The sequence below is a fragment of the Coregonus clupeaformis genome, unplaced genomic scaffold, assembly GCF_020615455.1.
Source record: "Coregonus clupeaformis isolate EN_2021a unplaced genomic scaffold, ASM2061545v1 scaf0402, whole genome shotgun sequence".
NCBI lineage: Eukaryota > Metazoa > Chordata > Actinopteri > Salmoniformes > Salmonidae > Coregonus > Coregonus clupeaformis.
Window position 1 is genome coordinate 193470 of NW_025533857.1, and position 19027 is coordinate 212496.

The 19027-nt window shown below is 43.0% G+C and overlaps 1 protein-coding gene across 1 annotated transcript; it reads left to right on the forward strand.

Annotated features, from left to right (window-relative positions):
- Window positions 1-1431: 1431 nt before the first annotated feature.
- LOC123480972 lies at window positions 1432-17130 on the forward strand. Its single transcript, XM_045215241.1, has 6 exons — window positions 1432-1942; window positions 2873-3003; window positions 3374-3553; window positions 8770-8934; window positions 9320-9431; window positions 15843-17130. Exons 1-6 carry the CDS (start codon window positions 1657-1659, stop codon window positions 16805-16807), a joined length of 1839 nt encoding a protein of 612 aa, XP_045071176.1. The 5' UTR covers window positions 1432-1656; the 3' UTR covers window positions 16808-17130.
- The last annotated feature ends 1897 nt before the right edge of the window (window positions 17131-19027 follow it).

The following is a 19027-nucleotide window of genomic DNA, read 5'->3' on the forward strand; positions in this document are numbered from 1 at the left end:
AGACAGAGGCTCCAGTCAGGGATCCAGTCTGCAGCCCAGACCCTTCTCTTCACAGTCTCAGTGCAGGGATGAAGCAGGGCCTGATAGGAATAGGATGGTCTCTCTCTATGATACAAACACCACAGTATCCATGATGAACAGAGCAGGTCACCCTGGGCTTCAGCCTTCACAGAGAGTGGTGGGAGACCACCCTGATGGTAGTCTAATAGGAAGTCTGTCTTCTCCTTTAGGATCTCATCTTTAATATAGATCCCTTCTCTTCAGTGTAAACGCAAGTGGTCCGAGTATGGAAAGCCATGAGGTGAGGAAGACGGCGGAAACTGATGTTTTGTTTGAAACTGCTGGCGAGTCGGGTGAAGATGACAGCACAGAGAGTGAGAATGAGTGGGTGTCAGTGGCGAAAAAGGAAACAACAGAAGTAAAGTTGTGGTGGAAACCCCTAGACTCATCTTTAGTCTGAGTGAGTGTTTTGGAGATCCGTTTGAATTCTCGATAGATGTCATGGATGCATTGAGTGAAGTGGCGTCAGAGTCACAAGAAGTGGGCTTATTTAGATTTTTTGTGTGTCTGCGGAGTAGAAGAGGTGTGCATTGTGCCTCAAGAAGATATGAGTGGAATGTTTGGTGTATGGATCTTCAAAGCAGAGTGGGGTGGCACATAAAGTGTGTGCAGATTTAATACCTGAGGAAGTAGATGGAGTTGTTGGTGCAGATTGACTGACCCGTATGGTAGATGAAGTGAAGAAATTAACTTCATCCACAGTCTCGCCCTTCTCATGTAAAGTTGGGCTATGTGAGATACTCTTTAAGAGCCTACATGCACAAAACCCTTCAGTGCCATAAATGCTAAATCTTTTGTAAGGTGTAAAGTGTATGCAGACGGGAAGAGTATCGAATGCCAGTGGAGGTTAGATGCTGCAATTGAGGTGGCGAACATGTGCCCGAATTTACGGATTGCCCTGTTAGAGTGAAGATGACAGAAGTGGCTAAAGTAAGGGCTGTCCAGCATGTCTCCTACCTGGAGGCCGTGAGAAGAGTTGAAGTAACGAGTAGAGCTGTGTATGCAATGGTAGTAGAGCCTGCACTGGTGTGTGTAAAAAGGTGTACTTTGTAGCATATATTGCAATGGTCATTAACTGCACAGCACAAACAGAGAAGAAATCTGATTAAATTGGCATCATTGTAAGTGCAGCGGAACGTTTTTTGGGAGACTCAGGGATTTGACAGCAGATGAAGTACAAGGAATCCGTGACTTGAATTGGAATGTGACTGAAGGAGTGGGATGGGTTTTAATTTATTGTGTCAATTTTTTTACTTTGTATGATGTCGATTTTTCCGCTTTCCAACAACTGATATGTTTTTTTATAGTTTACCACCCATACAGTAGGTGGCGGCATGCACCTATAACAATTGTTAGCGGACCGCCATAATATCAAAGAAGAAGTAAACAGACGTGAACAGTGACCAAGAACAATGTCTACTTTTGAATTTGTATTGGTTATTAAGATGTTTATTAACACCATGGAACTCACAATATTACTCATTTAACTCCACAGCATCACATACTTACCTCAGGTAGTCTTTAATTCGCGTTGGAGACAGGACTTGGTTGATTTGTGTTATCTAGGCAACGCTAGCTAGCTAGCTGCTAACAACAATGGCTAACAGTAACTGTATGGTTTTTCACACTCAAATAGCCTCCGTCATGGAGGTGCTAGCGAATGCAGCCGTGGCAGAGATCTGTAAACTCGTAGACGACGACTATGCTGTGTTTCGTTTGGAAATTTCTCAAAGCCAGAAAGAAAACAGGGGATTGCGGAGGAAACTACAGCTACTGGAACTGAAGGTGGCACGGGAGCGCGCAGAAAGGACAATACGAGAGCGCGTCCTCGCTAGTCGTCCCAGTAGTGTCAAAGTCGTCGACCGATACAGATTACAAAAAGGTACATTTTGCTAAAGTCCGAGGTCGCCCGTTCATATGTAGCTCAGTGCCTGTAGCCCCATTCCTCTCTGCACTAGCCAGCAGATCCGAAAAGCTTGCTTGCAGCTGCGCTAGGGTCAGACAGATGTTCTGTGTAGATATGGCTCAGAAAACATACCTCAATCCAGGGATTATAAATGCTTTGTACTCTGAATTGTCCCATTATCCCAACTGTTACACAGAGAAAATTGAACGACTGCTAGTTTTTCTGGAAAACTGGACTGTTGATCCTCATGCTAGGTAGCAGAAGCCACAGCAACTATTTTGGGAATGGCAGTGTCAGCCAATCAGCTCCTTTGTTGATCAATGCCATTCCATAATGGCTACTGTTAGCTAGAATGAGGACAAAAATGGCAGTTTACTTAAACTAGCACTCTTCAATCTTCTCTGTGTAACAGTTGGGATAATGGGATAATTTGGAGTCCAAAGCATTTCTCATTCCTGGATTGAAATACATTTTCTGAGCCATATCTCACGCCGGCTCTACATGTCTTAATCTACACAGGAAGTCTGTCAAATCCTTGTGTAGCTGTAAGCAAGCAGGTAGGATCTGCTGGCTACCCTCTGCAGGTGTTCAGATGTGTTACCCAGAATTGTTGTCTTGGTCAGTTGTTGGATAGGCAATAATTCCCCCGATTACTTAGCTATCTTGCGCAAAGACACATATTCTAACCAGATTCTTGATTTACTGCATTTCCTATTATTTCCTCAATGAAAACAATGTGATACATGGAACATAATACATCGATCAATAATAGTATATCAAGAAGTTATGAGACGTGTTACCTTACATCATTGCCAATTCTAGACAGTGTCAATAGTGTACAATATAGCGTTGAGCATTGACAGTACCTAACCTAACCACCTATTTTTTCCCCAATCACTCTCTCAGGTGAAGGACATCTCACTGGAGGCTACAGGAGCTTTGAGAAGCCAGTGGGACACAATACATGGAGAGATGATCAACCAATCACTGTTGATGAGGGGAGTGGAACCTCAACCCAGCACGTTATCGTGATAGAGGTTAGTGTAATAGTATTACATCAAAATTACAGTACATCAAAAGTGGCCAGTTTATTTCAGAAAGGCTCCCCTCAGCTATTAATTTGCTTACATCCTCATTTATTTGTGAGACTTCAATGTGACATTGTTATCCAATTCTACTCATGTACCGATAATAACTGGGAATGGGCATTTTAAATATTTTCACTATTCAAATAATATAATTGTATTTCATTGAGAAAAAGCCTTTTCATTTTAAAAATAGGCCTATGATTTTTCCCTTCCAAAATGAATACTTGCAAGTATTCGAATACTAACGTCCGTTCGGATATTCGAATATTCAGATAAACTCTCCCATTCCTGGTAATAACCTCCTCTCTTCTTGTGTCAGTCTGCAGATGCAGAGGCTGCAGGTCCTGGGGTCAAGCAGGAGAGGACTGAAGGAGAGGACCCAAGACACAGCAGAGACATCCAGACTGGAGCAGCGGCTGGAGTAGCACCCCCTGTAGCTACAGAGGAACTATCCACCGCCGTCACGCCCCAGGCCAGGACCCGGCACAGCATCACTGAGGTCAGTGGAACGCGGAATGCCGTCCTTAAGTCCGAGACAGACACCAAGACTTTAACTGTAACACACATAATCTTACACAGGATCTGACCACAGATCAGACCCAGAGAGATTGGGTCTGGGGCCACCAGAGCATCCTGCTCAGAATTCTTACTGGTATTTCACTAGAGCCTGAGGATGGTTAATTCCCGTGGTGATGGTGATGGTGACGCGTTAGACACTGGTGGTGATGATCCGTCTTGTTCTTACACTACAGAGATGGACCCTGGCAACATGCACTTGGATTTAGAGACAGAATGATCTATCTAGAGGGGACTGGAACCAGTACAGTAGTAGTGTATACTCTGAAGGGTGCCTAGATAAGAAAGGGGAGGTTGTAGTCATTGGTAGATGAGATTACTTTGAAAGTGTAGGGCGACGCTCCTCCCACATGGAATGCAAAGCCACCTAGGAGACGGACACTCACAGGGCAAATATTTCTTAGATTACAGGGGAAGCTTAGAGACTAATCCAAATGTCCTCACCCACCCCCCTTTACATGCATTCAGGGATCGTGACCCAGTGTCCATGCCAATGGCACCTTCCGATTCACACGGCCTCGTCCTTTTCGATCAGGTATTGAACTCAAACGACAGGGCTAGAGCCCAGGCTCAGGGAGGGGGAGCCACATCAGGCAGTAGTAAAGAGAAACGGTTCCTCTGCATGTTCTGTAACAAAGGCTTCAGCTGCCTTCATAGAGTGGAGATCCACCAGAGGTTTCACACAGGGGTGAAATCCTTGAGCTGTATCCAGTGTCACATGCGCTTCGCCCAGGCTGGCACCCTGAAGAGGGTCCACACAGGGGAGAATCCCTACAGCTGCCCAATGTGTGAGAAGAGGTTCTCCCGCCAGGACCACCTGACGATGCACCTTAAGGTCCACACGGGAGAAAGGCTTTTCTCTCTGAGAAGAGGTTCTCAGAGAGGAACTACCTCAGGATACACCAGCAGAATTACCATTCCACTCTATAACATAGAAAGTAACCATTCCACTCGATAGCTTCTGACGTTTAGATCAAACCCTGCATTAAAGACAAAGATGAATTTTCATTCAAAAATATCCACCAATGCATTTGGAGTAACAAGAGTACCAGATTTCAGTATTGAATATTACTGGGTAGAATATTGCATCTATACATTGTGTGATATAAAGTGCCTAGTGAAAGTCTACACACCCCTTGCACAGTCTTCACATTTTGCTGCCTTAAAATTAAGTCTAAAAAGGGATTACATTGGATTTAGAAAGTTAAAGTATTGTGGTGGCAGCATCATGTATGTCACCGGCAGGGATTGGGAACTAAAAAGTTAGAGGAAACCCTGCCTCAGTTTTCTGAATACCTAACCCTGGAATAGTATTTTTCACCAATTACACACATTTTAATGCCAAGTACACACCAGAATGAGTGATCCTGACTTAAATCTGAGACAATGTTTGATTATTGCTGTCCATCAATTATTCCAATCAAATTGACTGAATATGAGCAATATTGACAGAAACAATTAATATAATGGAAACACTTGAGTAAATGAAGGATACAAAGTGTATACAGTACCAGTCAAAAGTTTGGACACACACTCATTCAAGGGTTTTTCTTTATTTTTTACAATTTTCTACATTGTAGAATAATAGTAAAGACAGCAAAACTATGAAATAACACATATGCAATCATGTAGTAACCATAAAACTGTTAAACAAATTAAAAATATTTTATATTTGAGATTCTTCAAATAGCCACCCTTTGCCTTGATGACAGCTTTGCACACTCTTGGCATTCACTCAACCAGCTTCATGAGGTAGTCACCTTCAATGCATTTCAATTAACAGGTGTGCCTTCTTAAAAGTTAATTTGTGGAATTTATTTCCTTCTTAATGCATTTGAGCCTATCAGTTGTGTTGTGACAAGGTAGGGGGGGTATACTTGGTAAAAGACCAAGTCCATATTATGGCAAGAACAGCTCAAATAAGCAAAGAGAAACGACAGTCCATCATTACTTTAAGACATGAAAGTCAGTCAATACGGAACATTTCAAGAACTTTGAAAGTTTCTTCAAGTGCTATTGCAAAAGCCATCAAGCGCTGTGATGAAACTGGCTCTCATGAGGACCGCCACTGGAATGGAAGACCCAGAGTTACCTCTGCTGCAGAGGATAAGTTCATTAGAGTTACCAGCCTCAGAAATTGCAGCCCAAATAAATACTTCAGAGTTCAAGTAACATACACATCTCAACATCAACTGTTCAGAGGAGACTGCGTGAATCAGGCCAATAATTAATGGTATAATTAAAGGACACCAATAAGAAGAAGAGACTTGCTTGGGCCAAGAAACACAAGCAAAGGACATTAGACCGGAGGAAATTGAGCTTTTTGGTTCCAACCGCCGTATTTGAGAATGCCAAGAGTGTGCAAAGCTGTCATCAAGGCAAAGGGTGGCTATTTGAAGAATCTCAAATATAAAATATATTTTGATTTGTTTAACAGTTTTCATGAAGGATCTCTCTGTACTTTGCTCCATTCATCTTTGCCTCGATCCTGACTAGTATCCCAGTCCGTGCCGCTGAAAAACATTCCCAAGCTGGTTCCCCCCATGCTTCACCGTAGGGATGGTGCCAGGTTTCCTCCAGACGTGAAGCTTGGCATTCAGGCCAAAGAGTTAAATCTTGGTTTCATCAGACCAGAGAATCTTGTTTCTCATGGTCTGAGAGTGTTTAGGTGCCTTTTGAGATTTAATGAGCATGAAAACGATGTAAACCATATGCCATGGCCATCTCAGTCACCAGATCTCAACCCAATTGAACAATTATGGGACATTCTGGAGTGGCGCCTGAGGCAGTGTTCATGCACCACCATCAACAAAACACCAAATCATGGAGTTTTTCGTGGAGGAATGGTGTTGCATCTCTCCAATAGAGTTCCAGACACTTGTAGAATCTATGCCAAGATGCATTGAAGCTGTTCTGGCTTGTGGTGGCCCAACACCTTATTAATAAACTTTATGTTGGTTTTTCTTTTCTTTTGGCAGTTTACCTGTATGTTGCCCTAATAGTTGATTTTATGGTCAATCTGGCATCTACAGTAGCCGTACAGCATTTACGGTGATGAGGTCTCCGCAGAAGCCAGGGCATTCATACTTACATTTACATTTTTGTCATTTAGCAGACGCTCTTATCCAGAGCGACTTACAGTTAGTGAGTGCATACATTTTCATACTGCCCCCCTCGTGGGAAACGAACCCACAACCCTGGCGTTGCAAGCGCCATGCTCTACCAAGTGAGCTACAAAATGAAATTCCTTCACTTCATCACCTTAGCTACGCAATGATAATTAGTTTAATGGAAACCCTAAATTGGTTTTGTACTATGTCATAAGTCTATAAATTCCACTCCTTATGGGCAGTTAATTTCTTAAACCTTATCTCTATCAAATGATCCATAAACGGCACCAACTCAGAAAACCTTTATTTATTATTTCCCACCCCTGACATACGTCTACGTTTGGGTGAGCAAGTTAATATATAAAAATTATTATAATTATTACTTTATCAACTCCCTAGTAATCGATTATACACACATAAAATTAATCATATTTTCATATCTTCACATAATCCATATAGAACGTTAGAAATCCTTAGGTACTCACATCAAACAATCCCTTCTTGTTTTTTACATGGAATGTCCTCATCCTCCAAATCCTTATGCAGCTCTCAATATTCCAAACATAAATTAATACTGTATAAAAGACATATTATCAGACTCCAATCAAGTTGTAGAAACATCTCAAGGATGATCAATGGAAACAGGATGAACCTGAGCTCAATTGAGTCTCATAGCAAAGGGTCTGAATACTTATGTAAATAAGGTATCTGTTTTTTATGTTTCATACATTTTATAAAATTTCTAAAGACCTGTTTTCGCTTTGTCATTATGGGGTATTGTGTGTAGATTGATTATGATTTTTTTTGTAATTTAATTCATTTTAGAATAAAGCTGTAACATAACAAAATGTGGAAAAAGTCATGGTCTGAATACTTTCCGAATGCACTGTATATGACTAAATGTGTAGGCGGTCTAAGCTTACCTGATCAACTTGTGGTTGGTGTCCACATGTATGAGGGAAAGAGGACCCCGAACAGAGTATGTTCTTCTGACAACACATCCAAGTCGTGCTATTCTTTCCTGAATTCCTGCAGCCTCGACACGATGCATTGAGTCCCACACTCAGGTCCACTGGACTCGATGACCCAGCGCTTTCAGACGTCCTCTCACCATCCTAATTGTGGTGAACTTGTCTTGATTGTGGACACCAGACCGTCCAGCTCCTCATCTGTCATTTGGCTGTATGTTCCTCTCACCGCGATACCGTATTCCTGCATTCTGCGTTGGACAGTTTGTGTTGAGATGACAAGCTTGCATCGCAGAGCAGAGTGCATCCAATAAAATGTTTGTTGTCAAGGAAGTGAGTTTGTGTTTATACAGGACGTACTGCCCCACCTACCTCCAACCAATCATGTCAATGCGGAGCTATGCGTAGCCATCCGTATTGTTACAACATTTTGGAGGGGCATGGCATTGCCGTACGGAGCTCGAATTTGGCCTCCGGAGGCTCCACAATTGCATCACACCCTCCGCAACGCATTGACGTATCAAGCATAAAGCACGTTTAAGAGTTGTGGAAGGTTGGTAGAATCTTATTCAAAATGATTCACAGCTGTAATGGCTGCCAAAGGTGCTTCCACCAAGTTATCTCCGGGGTGTGAAGACAAACGCAATCAACACATCCTTCCTCATTTTGTATTTCTTAGTCATTTGGAAAATTTTCTATAATTCTTCTTTCACTTTGAAAATGTGAAGTAGGTTGTGTAGATCGATAGATAAACAATTTAATTGTATCCATTTTTAGACTGAATTTGAAGGCAGCTAGATGTTCAGACTGCAAGGGGAGACTTTCACTAGAGACTGTATAAGCCATATATAAGCCTAAAAAGTATGTTACATAGTGTTTGTACTGTGTAGGCTATATGATGTTCACAAATGCCTATTTCATTACTTCCATTCAACTACCTCATTTTTTTGTTAGCGAGTATGGCCCCTCCATGTTGAAAGTGTGTTAATTATCTGTGTCTGCATGTGTACGTACCTGAGGGAGTGTATGTCTGTGTAATCTGTATCACCTCTCTCTTCCAGGAGGAGGAGGGTCCAGAGGTGCTGCTGGTGAAGGAGGAGGGGTGTGAGGAGGGTCTGGGGAACCCTGAGGGGACCATGGTCATGGAGGACAACCAGACTACACCTCCTCCTGAACCCACAGAGGAACCAGCTGAGCAGCACAGGACCACACACAGTCTCACTGAGGTGAGCCCACTGTGAACTACTGTCTGAATGGTATTAGGTCAGGGCCTGTATCCACAAAGCCTCTCAGAGTAGGAGTGCTGATCTAGGATCAGTTTAGCCTGTTAGATCACAATGAATAAGATTATATGGAAAGATCCTAGATCAGCACTCCTACTCTGAGAAGCTTTGTGAATACGGGCCAAGGTCTTGATTAATTATTTTTCTTAAGTGTGGGACCATGCCTTTGAATTTAAAACCATTAAAGAGTGTAAAATAATAAAATCAACTAACACGGTTGCATAGTACTCATAGCAATCTCTCATTGCCCAATCAGAAGATGCTCCATAGCAGGGTGCTGATATCAGATTTCTTGATCCAACATCCTCTCACTCTGTATCTCTTACAGTCAGTAGACATGGAGGATGGGAAGCCTGATCTGCTGCTAGTCAAAGAGGAGACAATAGAAGACGGACCAGAGAGCATTGACCTGCTGAATGGACTAAAGATGGGGGGGCAAGGTAAGGGAGAAATACATATGGGTCTTTCTATAAATAATGAGATAAAAATTGGGATACAAATTTCAAAATGGTTTGAAACAAAATTATTTATGATTTTCATGCAGTTCCACGTGTGTACTTAGAGGAATATATGCAAATTGTCCCTTAACTCCTATACAACAACATAGGCCTAGGACTATTCATCCTTTAAGCAGGGTTCATGCAGACATTGGAAAGTCAAATTCAAGGACCTTCAGGGACTTTTTTTCAGGCACTTAATTGTAATTTAAGGACCTCAATATTATACAATTGTATAATTTATATAATTGGAAATATAGGGCCCAATATAGAACCCCCACCCCCAAAAATCATGCAAAAGGTGTCCCAAAAAAAGTAGACCACTTTAAGAATAATGAATTCTTTAGGCCTTGCCAATGCATTGATATTCAAATGAGTACAGTGGCTTGCGAAAGTATTCACCCCCTTGGCATTTTTCCTATTTTGTTGCCTCACAACCTGGAATTAAAATGGGGTTTGTATCATTTGATTTACACAACATGCCTACCACTTTGAAGATGCAAGGCAAAACTGCTCCAGCTCCTTCAAGTTGGATGGGTTCCGCTGGTGTACAGCAATTTTTAAGTCATACCACAGATTCTCAATTGGATTGAGGTCTGGGCTTTGACTAAGCCATTCCAAGACATTTAAATGTTTCCCCTTAAACCACTTGAGTGTTGCTTTAGCAGTATGCTTAGGGTCATTGTCCTGCTGGAAGGTGAACCTCCGTCCCAGTCTCAAATCTCAGGAAGACTGAAACAGGTTTCCCCTCAAGATTTCCCCTGTATTTAGCGCCATCCATCATTCCTTCAATTTTGACCAGTTTCCCAGTCCCTGCCAATGAAAAACATCCCCACAGCATGATGCTGCTGCCACCACCATGCTTCTCTGTGGGGATGGTGTTCTTGGGGTAATGAGAGGTGTTGGGTTTGCGCCAGACATAGCGTTTTCCTTGATGGCCAAAAAGCTCAATTTTAGTCTCATCTGACCAGAGTACCTTCTTCCATATGTTTGGGGAGTCTCCCACATGGCTTTTGGCGAACACCAAACATGTTTACTTATTTTTTTTCTTTAAGCAATGGCTTTTTTCTGGCCACTCTTCCGTAAAGCCCAGGGCCCGTATCTCTAAAGAATTTTTGTGCAAAAAGTGGCTCCTAGCGGCCAAATTCTAAGAAAATTCTCAGAGGCATGACGTTTTCTTAGAATTTCCCCTAAAAGTGACACGAAAATCCCAGTTAATATAAAAGCTATTCCTCAAGAGTCCTAGCGCTTAAAAGGGCTCCTAAGGCGAGATCTGCTAAGAGCAGGGAAGAGGACTTTTAGTGGCTTAGGAGTTACCCTAAGCAGCTGCACAAAATGGCCAACAGAGGAGGCAGGAGAGATGTCCTGCAAACACTGGATGACAGGGAATTATTGAGACGCTACAGATTGGATCGTGCAGGAATCATGTTTGTGGTGGATCTCCTTAGAGATGCAATTACTTCACCAACTCGACGCCACAACGCTATTACACCGGAGAAGAAAGTAATCACAACCCTGAGGTATTTGGCAACAGGGAAAATGCAACAATGCAGCAGTGATGACTTGGGTCTGTCCCAATCCTCCGTCAGCAGAGTCATCACCCAAACACTGACAGCTTTGTCACAACCTAATATTGTGACACAATTTGTTTCATTCCCGCTGGATGCCCGCACTTTACACACACATAAAAGGGCATTTATGGACATTGCAGGATTCCCTGGCGTTGTGGGTGTAATTGATGGAACACATGTGAGAATAATTGCGCCATCAGAGGACGAGGCTGTCTTTGTTAACAGGAAGAATTTCCACAGCATCAATGTGCAAATAGTGTTCAATGCGGCCTGGAAGATTTTGGACATTGTGGCTAAATGGCCAGGCTCCACACATGATGCGAGAATGCTCTCCGAGAGTGGCATCAGACAGCTTTTGAGAGACGCTATGTGCCAGCTAATTGCCACTTGTTAGGGGACAGTGGCTACCCATGCAAACCATGGCTCCTTACACCTTACCTCCAGCCACGCCAAGGGCCCCAACTAAACTATAACAGGTAAGCCAAACAATACAAAAATCATGGAAATGAAATGCAAGCAATATGTTAGAGCATCCAAGTAGTGCAATATTTCCATCAAATAATTAAAGGTCTGTATTCTATTGTAGGGCCCACAAGACAACAAGAGCGGTGGTGGAGCGTGGCATAGGCCAGCTTAAGAGGCGCTTTCATGTTCTCCACGGAGAGGTGCGGCTGAGGCCTGAAAAAAGTCAGCAAACTCATCATAGCCTGTGCAGTATTACACAATATTTGCAAGGTTAGACAGATTGCAGAACCTCTGGAGGATGGCGATGAGGATGAGGATGGAGACAACGATGAGGATGGTGGTGAAGAAGATATTCACATTCCACAGGGGAACCTAGCCCAGAGTGGACTGCCTTACAGGGCAAACTTCACAAATTTACATTTCAGGCAAGCTGTAGCCCCATGTCATTTGAGAACTTGTGATGGTATTAAGAACTACCACAGTTTTACTGCACATCACCTGCAACTGTTAAATGCAAGACACAGAACACAATCTCTAAATGGTTTATTTTTTTAGGTGTTCAATTTTAAGGCGGTAGTACTCCTCCTGAAGGGAAAGGACTTTTTTTTGTTGTTCAAACACATCAATTGTGAGTTGCAATCTTCTCTCCTGCAGGGATGCTGACGGAGCAGGTGCTGCGGATGGGAATGGTGTTTGATCCGCCGGGCTATCCTGAGTAGCAGCTGCAGATGGTTCAGGCGGCAAACTTGATGGGCCCGGTTCTTGTGATGGCTCCATGCTACAGAAATACATAGGCCTAGTTTAATTATTGTTTTGATTAAATTAATTTAATACAATGAGCATGGATAACACATGAAATGGCTTCTGCAATGAATAAACACTGTTGATATGAATAACCCTGTGTCCTACCTTTGCTGCATTTCAAGGGCCTGCATCATTGACGTGTCAATGCCTGTTGGCAGCCCGGTGACACTGACCTCAGAGTGTCCCAGGACTTGAAAGACAGTGTCGGCCACCTGGGACAGCCGCTTTGCAGGTGGTCCACCCCTAGAAAGAAACAGTCAATGAACACAGTACTTAGGCATGTAAATTAACTTTGCCAGCAGGAGCAAATTGCCAGATTATGTGGTAGGCCATAGTATTTTGCTCACCTGTGAGTGAGGATTCCCGCTTGTGTGCTGCAATCTCATCTTTTGCCTTGGACTGCAGCACATACCACCTTTTCTCACAATCGTCGCCTGTCCGCACCACCAGTGGAAAAGAGGCATTGATTGTTTGGGATATTGTGTCCCAGGCGCGCCTCTTGCCTTGGCTAGTGACAGTTGGGCCAAATTTTCCTCGTAACATACCTTTATGTTCGTTCACCAACTGGGCCAGCAACAAACCTTGCTCCTCAGTCCAGTTCGGCTTGCGATTCCTTTTTTCTCCATTTTCTGTGTTTGTAGGATATTTGTTAACAAGCCTTCATAAATAGACCAGCCAGCAATCACAGACATTGTTAAAAGCTGAGCTGTGTTACCCTCGATTAAGTTCACACTGAGTTGTAACGTTGCAATTTCTACTTCATTAAGGACAGCCCCTTGAGATAGGCCATCTTGTTTTCAATGGGGTCCATATGGAAGTGAAAGTACAAAATATGCCAGCTAGGATATTAATATGAGCAAATGAGACACAAATCATTATTTGAACAGGGTGTAATGAGCTTAAGTTTTCACATATTTTAGATTCTAATGTTAGGCTATAACCCCTACAGCTTACTATTCATTTTCCAGATATTTTCTTGAATGTGAAATATTATTTACAATTATAGTCTGCATAAGATTAGAGTGTATAATTATGTTTATTGATTTGAGGGTACATCCTTTGCTCATTATCACCAAAAGTTCATTTTCATCAAACTTGTAGGATCAACCAATCACGGCTTTTGAAATGATGACTCATACCTAGCAACGGGGTCAACCACACCTCCTCACTAAGATAGGATTTTTCATCCATTCCTGGCTCAGAGTTCACTGAAAATGTTCTGGAATCACTTCTAAGCTAAAACTCCTGGCAAGGAATTTTTAGGTTAAGTTAGGAGCTCTCTGAGAGGATTCTCAGAATCTTTAAGGATACGGGCCCAGCTCTGTGGAGTGTACGGCTTAAAGTGGTCCTATGGACAGATACTCCAATCTCTGCTGTGGTGCTTTGCAGCTCCTTCAGGGTTATCTTTGGTCTCTTTGTTGCCTCTCTGATTAATGCCCTCCTTGCCTGGTCCGTGAGTTTGGTGGGCGGCCCTCTCTTGGCAGGTTTGTTGTGGTGCCATATTCTTTCCATTTTTTTATAATAGATTGAATGGTGCTCCGTGGGATGTTCAAAGTTCCGGATATTTTTTAATAACCCAACCCTGATCTGTACTTCTCCACAACTTTGTCCCTGACCTGTTTGGAGAGCTCCTTGGTCTTCATGGTGCCCCTTGCTTAGTGGTGTTGCAGACTCTGGGGCCTTTCAGAACAGGTGTATATATACTGAAATCATGTGACAGATCATGTGACACTTAGATTGCACACAGGTGGACTTTATTTAACCAATTATGTGACTTCTGAAGGTAATTGGTTGCACCAGATCTTATTTAGGGGCTTCATAGCAAAGGGGGTGAATACATATGCACGCACCACTTTTCCATTATTATTTTTTTTGAATTTTCTGAAACAATTAATTTTTTTCATTTCACTTCACCAATTTGGACTTTTTTGTGTATGTCCATTACATGAAATCCAAATAAATGTAAATTACAGGTTGTGATGGATATTTTTAGTGGACTATGAGATAAAACTGGGTTAATCACGAACATAGAGTTAGAATTCTTTGTTGCTGGGCCAGGAACTTAATTGGGTCATTGCACTGTGTGTGTGTGAGTAAAGTGGGAATCTGACCTAGGGTCGAATTTCTCACTCTTACTTAAATCCATGGTTGTCCTACGTTATCAGTGACTCAAAGCAGACTGTGGCCTTTTGCTTCTCTCCTCAAACAAAGTGGAATAAGTGGCCAGGGTTGAGCAGAGTTCAGGCTAAAAACCTTTGTCTCTCCTTGGCTATCTTGTTGATTGATTACAGCAGGATGGGGTGTATGTTTGTAAGATTTAAGTATGGACCTGTCATGTTCAACAATCAGTCTTCAGGTAAAGCCCGGGAGAGGCGGGGTTTAACAGAGTTTAAACTAAACATGAGTGTTTTTGCAAGATAAGGGATTGATTGATTGTATTACTATTGATTCTGAACTGAATGAAAGTTGAATTTAGCCGCAATCATAGAAAAAGAAGTGGGCGGAGCGATAAAGAGCGGGAAACTGAAGAGGGAGGGATTTTAAGATAGGGTGTGGGTGAAGGAGACTATATAGCTAGGGAAGAGAGAGAGAGGGGGGCCCTAATCTGCAGATTAGCCTGGCTTTATTGAAATTGTAATAAAGTCATTCTTGATTCTACAAAAACTCTGGAAGGACTTTGATTTTTAATAAAGTATAGTGATTATTTTCCACAACAGTTGTAATGCAACAAAATAGGAAAAACGCCAAGGGGGATGAATACTTTTGCAAGGCACTGTATTACATTCTGAAATATGAGAATAATGTGGAGTTGCCTGACTAAATAAATTGGATGCATGCATGGCGGTTTGTCTGTAGCCTATGTGACCGATGCAGGCACCCATAATAAAGCCGTGAAAAGCGGTAGCATCAATCTCACCATCCAGTTGTTTTTATAAAAGAGAAAGCAACCAAAAACCAGGTTCCTTTTGTAATGGAAGGATTTGTATGGAAAGCCAAGTTGAAGCCAGCATTACATGTTGTTTTCCTCATAATAACCGCACATGGTTTGACCACAACAGAGTAGCGCAACTTTTCAAGCACCAAATTGAGTAAATGTCTGATTTTCAAGTAGGCTACTTCAAGGCCCCTGTATTGTTTATAATTGTAGGCGTAACATGGAAACCAAAATGTATTTGTCATGTTACGAAACCCTGCTTTAAATCAAGCAGACGACAACAGATGATCAACATCAATTCGCTAGGGATATTGGATCCAGTGTGAATGAGACACAAATATTCTGGACATTCCTCGCGAACACCTTTTTTCCAGCACAGGCTGATGTTTTATCGCATAGAAAGACCCACACACAGAATATAATAGATATACTTCAATGGAAATAGTGATGCACCTGGCTATTATATAATTTATTTTCACATTATAAAATGTCTGAACTTGACCAGGTAATTGACTCAAACTCCATATGTAGAGTTCTCTGCCAAGTTTGTAAAGTCTATTTTGTAACCTCTTCCTGCAGATGATTGGCTGGAGGCTAATAGAGGAGACTGGGCGGCCAGCTTGGATTCCCAGAACCAGATGGGTGCAGCCAAGAGCCCAGGGGACAACATCACAGAGCAGGCCAGGACCAGAGGCGAAATAGTGGAGGTCAGTGGATGGGACAGCGTCCTCAACTCTGGGCTGGGGAACAACACTGTTAACCACAACCAGAAACAGACAGTCGAACACAAAACAACAACCGAACTTAGTCTCCATGACAGCAGACTGGCTGAGACCAGAGCGAGGTGTAGATTTGGTCTGCAGGGTTGGGGAGGTGTCGGTTTGCGGCGAGAAAGAACAGACACAGACTCTGCTAGTGATGCTCCGTCCTGCTCCTATAGTTGTGATTCAGAGAGACTGATGGCACCTCAGGTTAACCCCCTAACAGGTGCTGCCTTCAGCATTCCTTCTATAGGATCTATTAACTGGAACATGGACCCTGTGACAACACAGACACTCCCTGGCCTTCATCCTCCTCACACTCTCCTAATGTTAAACCAGACCTCAGATAATGCCAGTGCCTCAACAGTAAATGGCTACACAAGCCCATTGACAAATGACAGTAGTAGTAATGCTATCACTAGATCCAGTGGCAAAGAGAAGCGCTTCCTGTGTTCGTTCTGTGGGAAAGCCTTCAGTTTCCCCAAACAGGTGAAGATCCACCAGAGGATGCACACGGGGGAGAAACCATTCAGCTGCCACCTGTGCCGGGCCAGTTTTTCAGACTCGTCCAACCTGAAGAGGCACCAGAGGGTCCACACAGGGGAGAAACCCTACAGCTGCCCTCAGTGTGAGAAGAGGTTCTCCCACCAGCACCAGCTGAAGAGGCACCTGATGGTCCACACAGGAGAGAGGCCGTTCTCCTGTATGCACTGCGGGAAGAGGTTCTCAGAGAGAAGCTACCTTAGGATACACCAGCAGAAAATGCACACGGCCCTTGTATAGTGTATGTTGACATATAATGTAGTATTAGCTAGTTTGTTTGTAGTTAATTCTGTTGGTTTTGGATGTAGTAGGGAACTGGATGAGGTGAACTGAGGAAAGAATGAGTATGATGAGGCAGAGTAGATGATATGGTGATGGTTGGTGTGATGGTGTCTTTATAAATGCTTCACTGATGAAAAGTGACAACCTTGTCCTGTTGTTTGATGCTAATGTTTTATAATGAGGCAATGATATTGCCTTAATTCATGTTTACTAATGTAGTGAAGCTCTGTGTGTAATGTTGAACCTTTTTTTAAAGAATTCTAAAATTAAATTTTATCAAAGTGAGGGTACCAAACAGAAATATAGTGTTACCATAGTGAGAAAAGTTATTCTGGTCACATGTACCATTTTGTGCAATAAAAGTACTGTACTTCACATTATTACCATTTTGTTGAAATTAAATACAAAATTGACTCTGTGCTGACTGACTTGGTTATTTATTTTTCATTGCAGGGACTGAGTTTCCCTTATCTCAGTCAAACCAAAAGATTATACTTCATTCTTGAATCAACACATATGGTCAATTTTTATAAACTCCAATAGCTCCATATTGTTAGGTACTTGAATCACAGTATTAGAGATTGGCTTGACTGTGGTTAACATTTAGTATCATGTCATGTTTCTGTGTGTACAGCAAAGAGTTTCTTATATAAACCTTTATATGCTCTTCTGTACAATTTGTCTTTACAGTCTGCAGTCCAGGAGGACCTGCTGATATCCGGTGTTGCTGGCGGGAGAGACTGGACCTCTGAAGCAGCTGGTCACAAACCCTGGCCCCGGAACCGAACCCTGGATCAGGAGCCGTCGCTATTCCTTCACGAGTCGGAACAAGGACCAAACCATGAGAGACAGAGACTCCACCACCACACAGAAGGCAACCACTGGACAGGTGGACTGAACAACCTCAGTCCTGGTGGTCATCAGAGAGACAGAAGCTCCAGTCGGGGCTCCAGTCGGGGATCCAGTCTGCAGCCCAGACCCTTCTCTTCACAGTCTCAGTGCAGGGATGAAGCAGGGCCTGGGGCTGATAGAGATAGACCCTCCTGTTCCTATGATACAAACACCACAGTATCCATGATGAACAGAGCAGGTCACCCTGGGCTTCAGACTTCACAGAGAGTGGTGGGAGACACCCCTGGTAGGAGTCTAACGGGAAGTCTGTCTTCTCCAGGATCTTGTCTAATGCCTGGTGAATGGGTTCATAGAAGGCCTGGGGATGGACCTCGGCCTAGCCTTCCTCAGTTACCTCATGGTTACCCCACGAATACAGACAGGGTCAGGATGGGCGTTCACAACAGAGAGTTACCTAGCCTATAACACAGCACACAATCCCAACAACACCCAAACAATGGCTAGAGGTCAAGGAGGGAGCTCAAAGACTCATGGTTCTACCTCCTCTGGTGTCATTGGGTCACAACGTGGGAGACCGAGCATTAGGACGGACGCTGACAAGCCATATGCCTGCCCCACGTGTGGAAGCGCTCGCTAGGGCACACTATTTGAGGGAGCACCAGACCGTTCACACGAAGGAGAAGCCCTTCAAGTGCAAACTATGTAACAAGAGCTTCTCCTTCCTTAGTAACCTTACCAGACATAGGAGTGTCCACAACCGGGAGAAATCGTAGCAGTGTGGCTTGAGATGTACGCAGGTGATGTCTGGGTTAGTTATCATGTGAAGTGTTTTGGGGGTAAGAGGGTAATTAAACCACATACCCTTCATTAACTTGTCATTTGAAACAGGTTTAAGGACAGTTGAATATTGACCTGACTGAGGTGATGTAGATGGAATAAAGCCATTCTATTATTTTCTACTCTATTCTTTCTAAACAAGTCTGCTCTCAGCTTGAAAGATACTGATCTTAGGAAATATGTGTAACGTAGTAAGCACTACCCTATTTCAAAGAACAGCGTGCATACACTTTTTTCATTTAACCATACCCTTTGTTGACTATTTAACAGTCGGATGGCCTGGAGATATAAGCTGTTTTTCAGTCTCTCTGTCCCAGCTTTGATGCACCTGTACTGTCTCCGCCTTCTAGATGGTAGTGGGGTGAACAGGCTGTGGCTCGGGTGGCTGAGGTCCTTGATGATCTTCCTGTGACATCGGGTGCTGTAGATGTCCTGGATGGCAGGCATTGTGTCCCTGGTGATGTATTGGGCGAACCGCACCACCCTCTA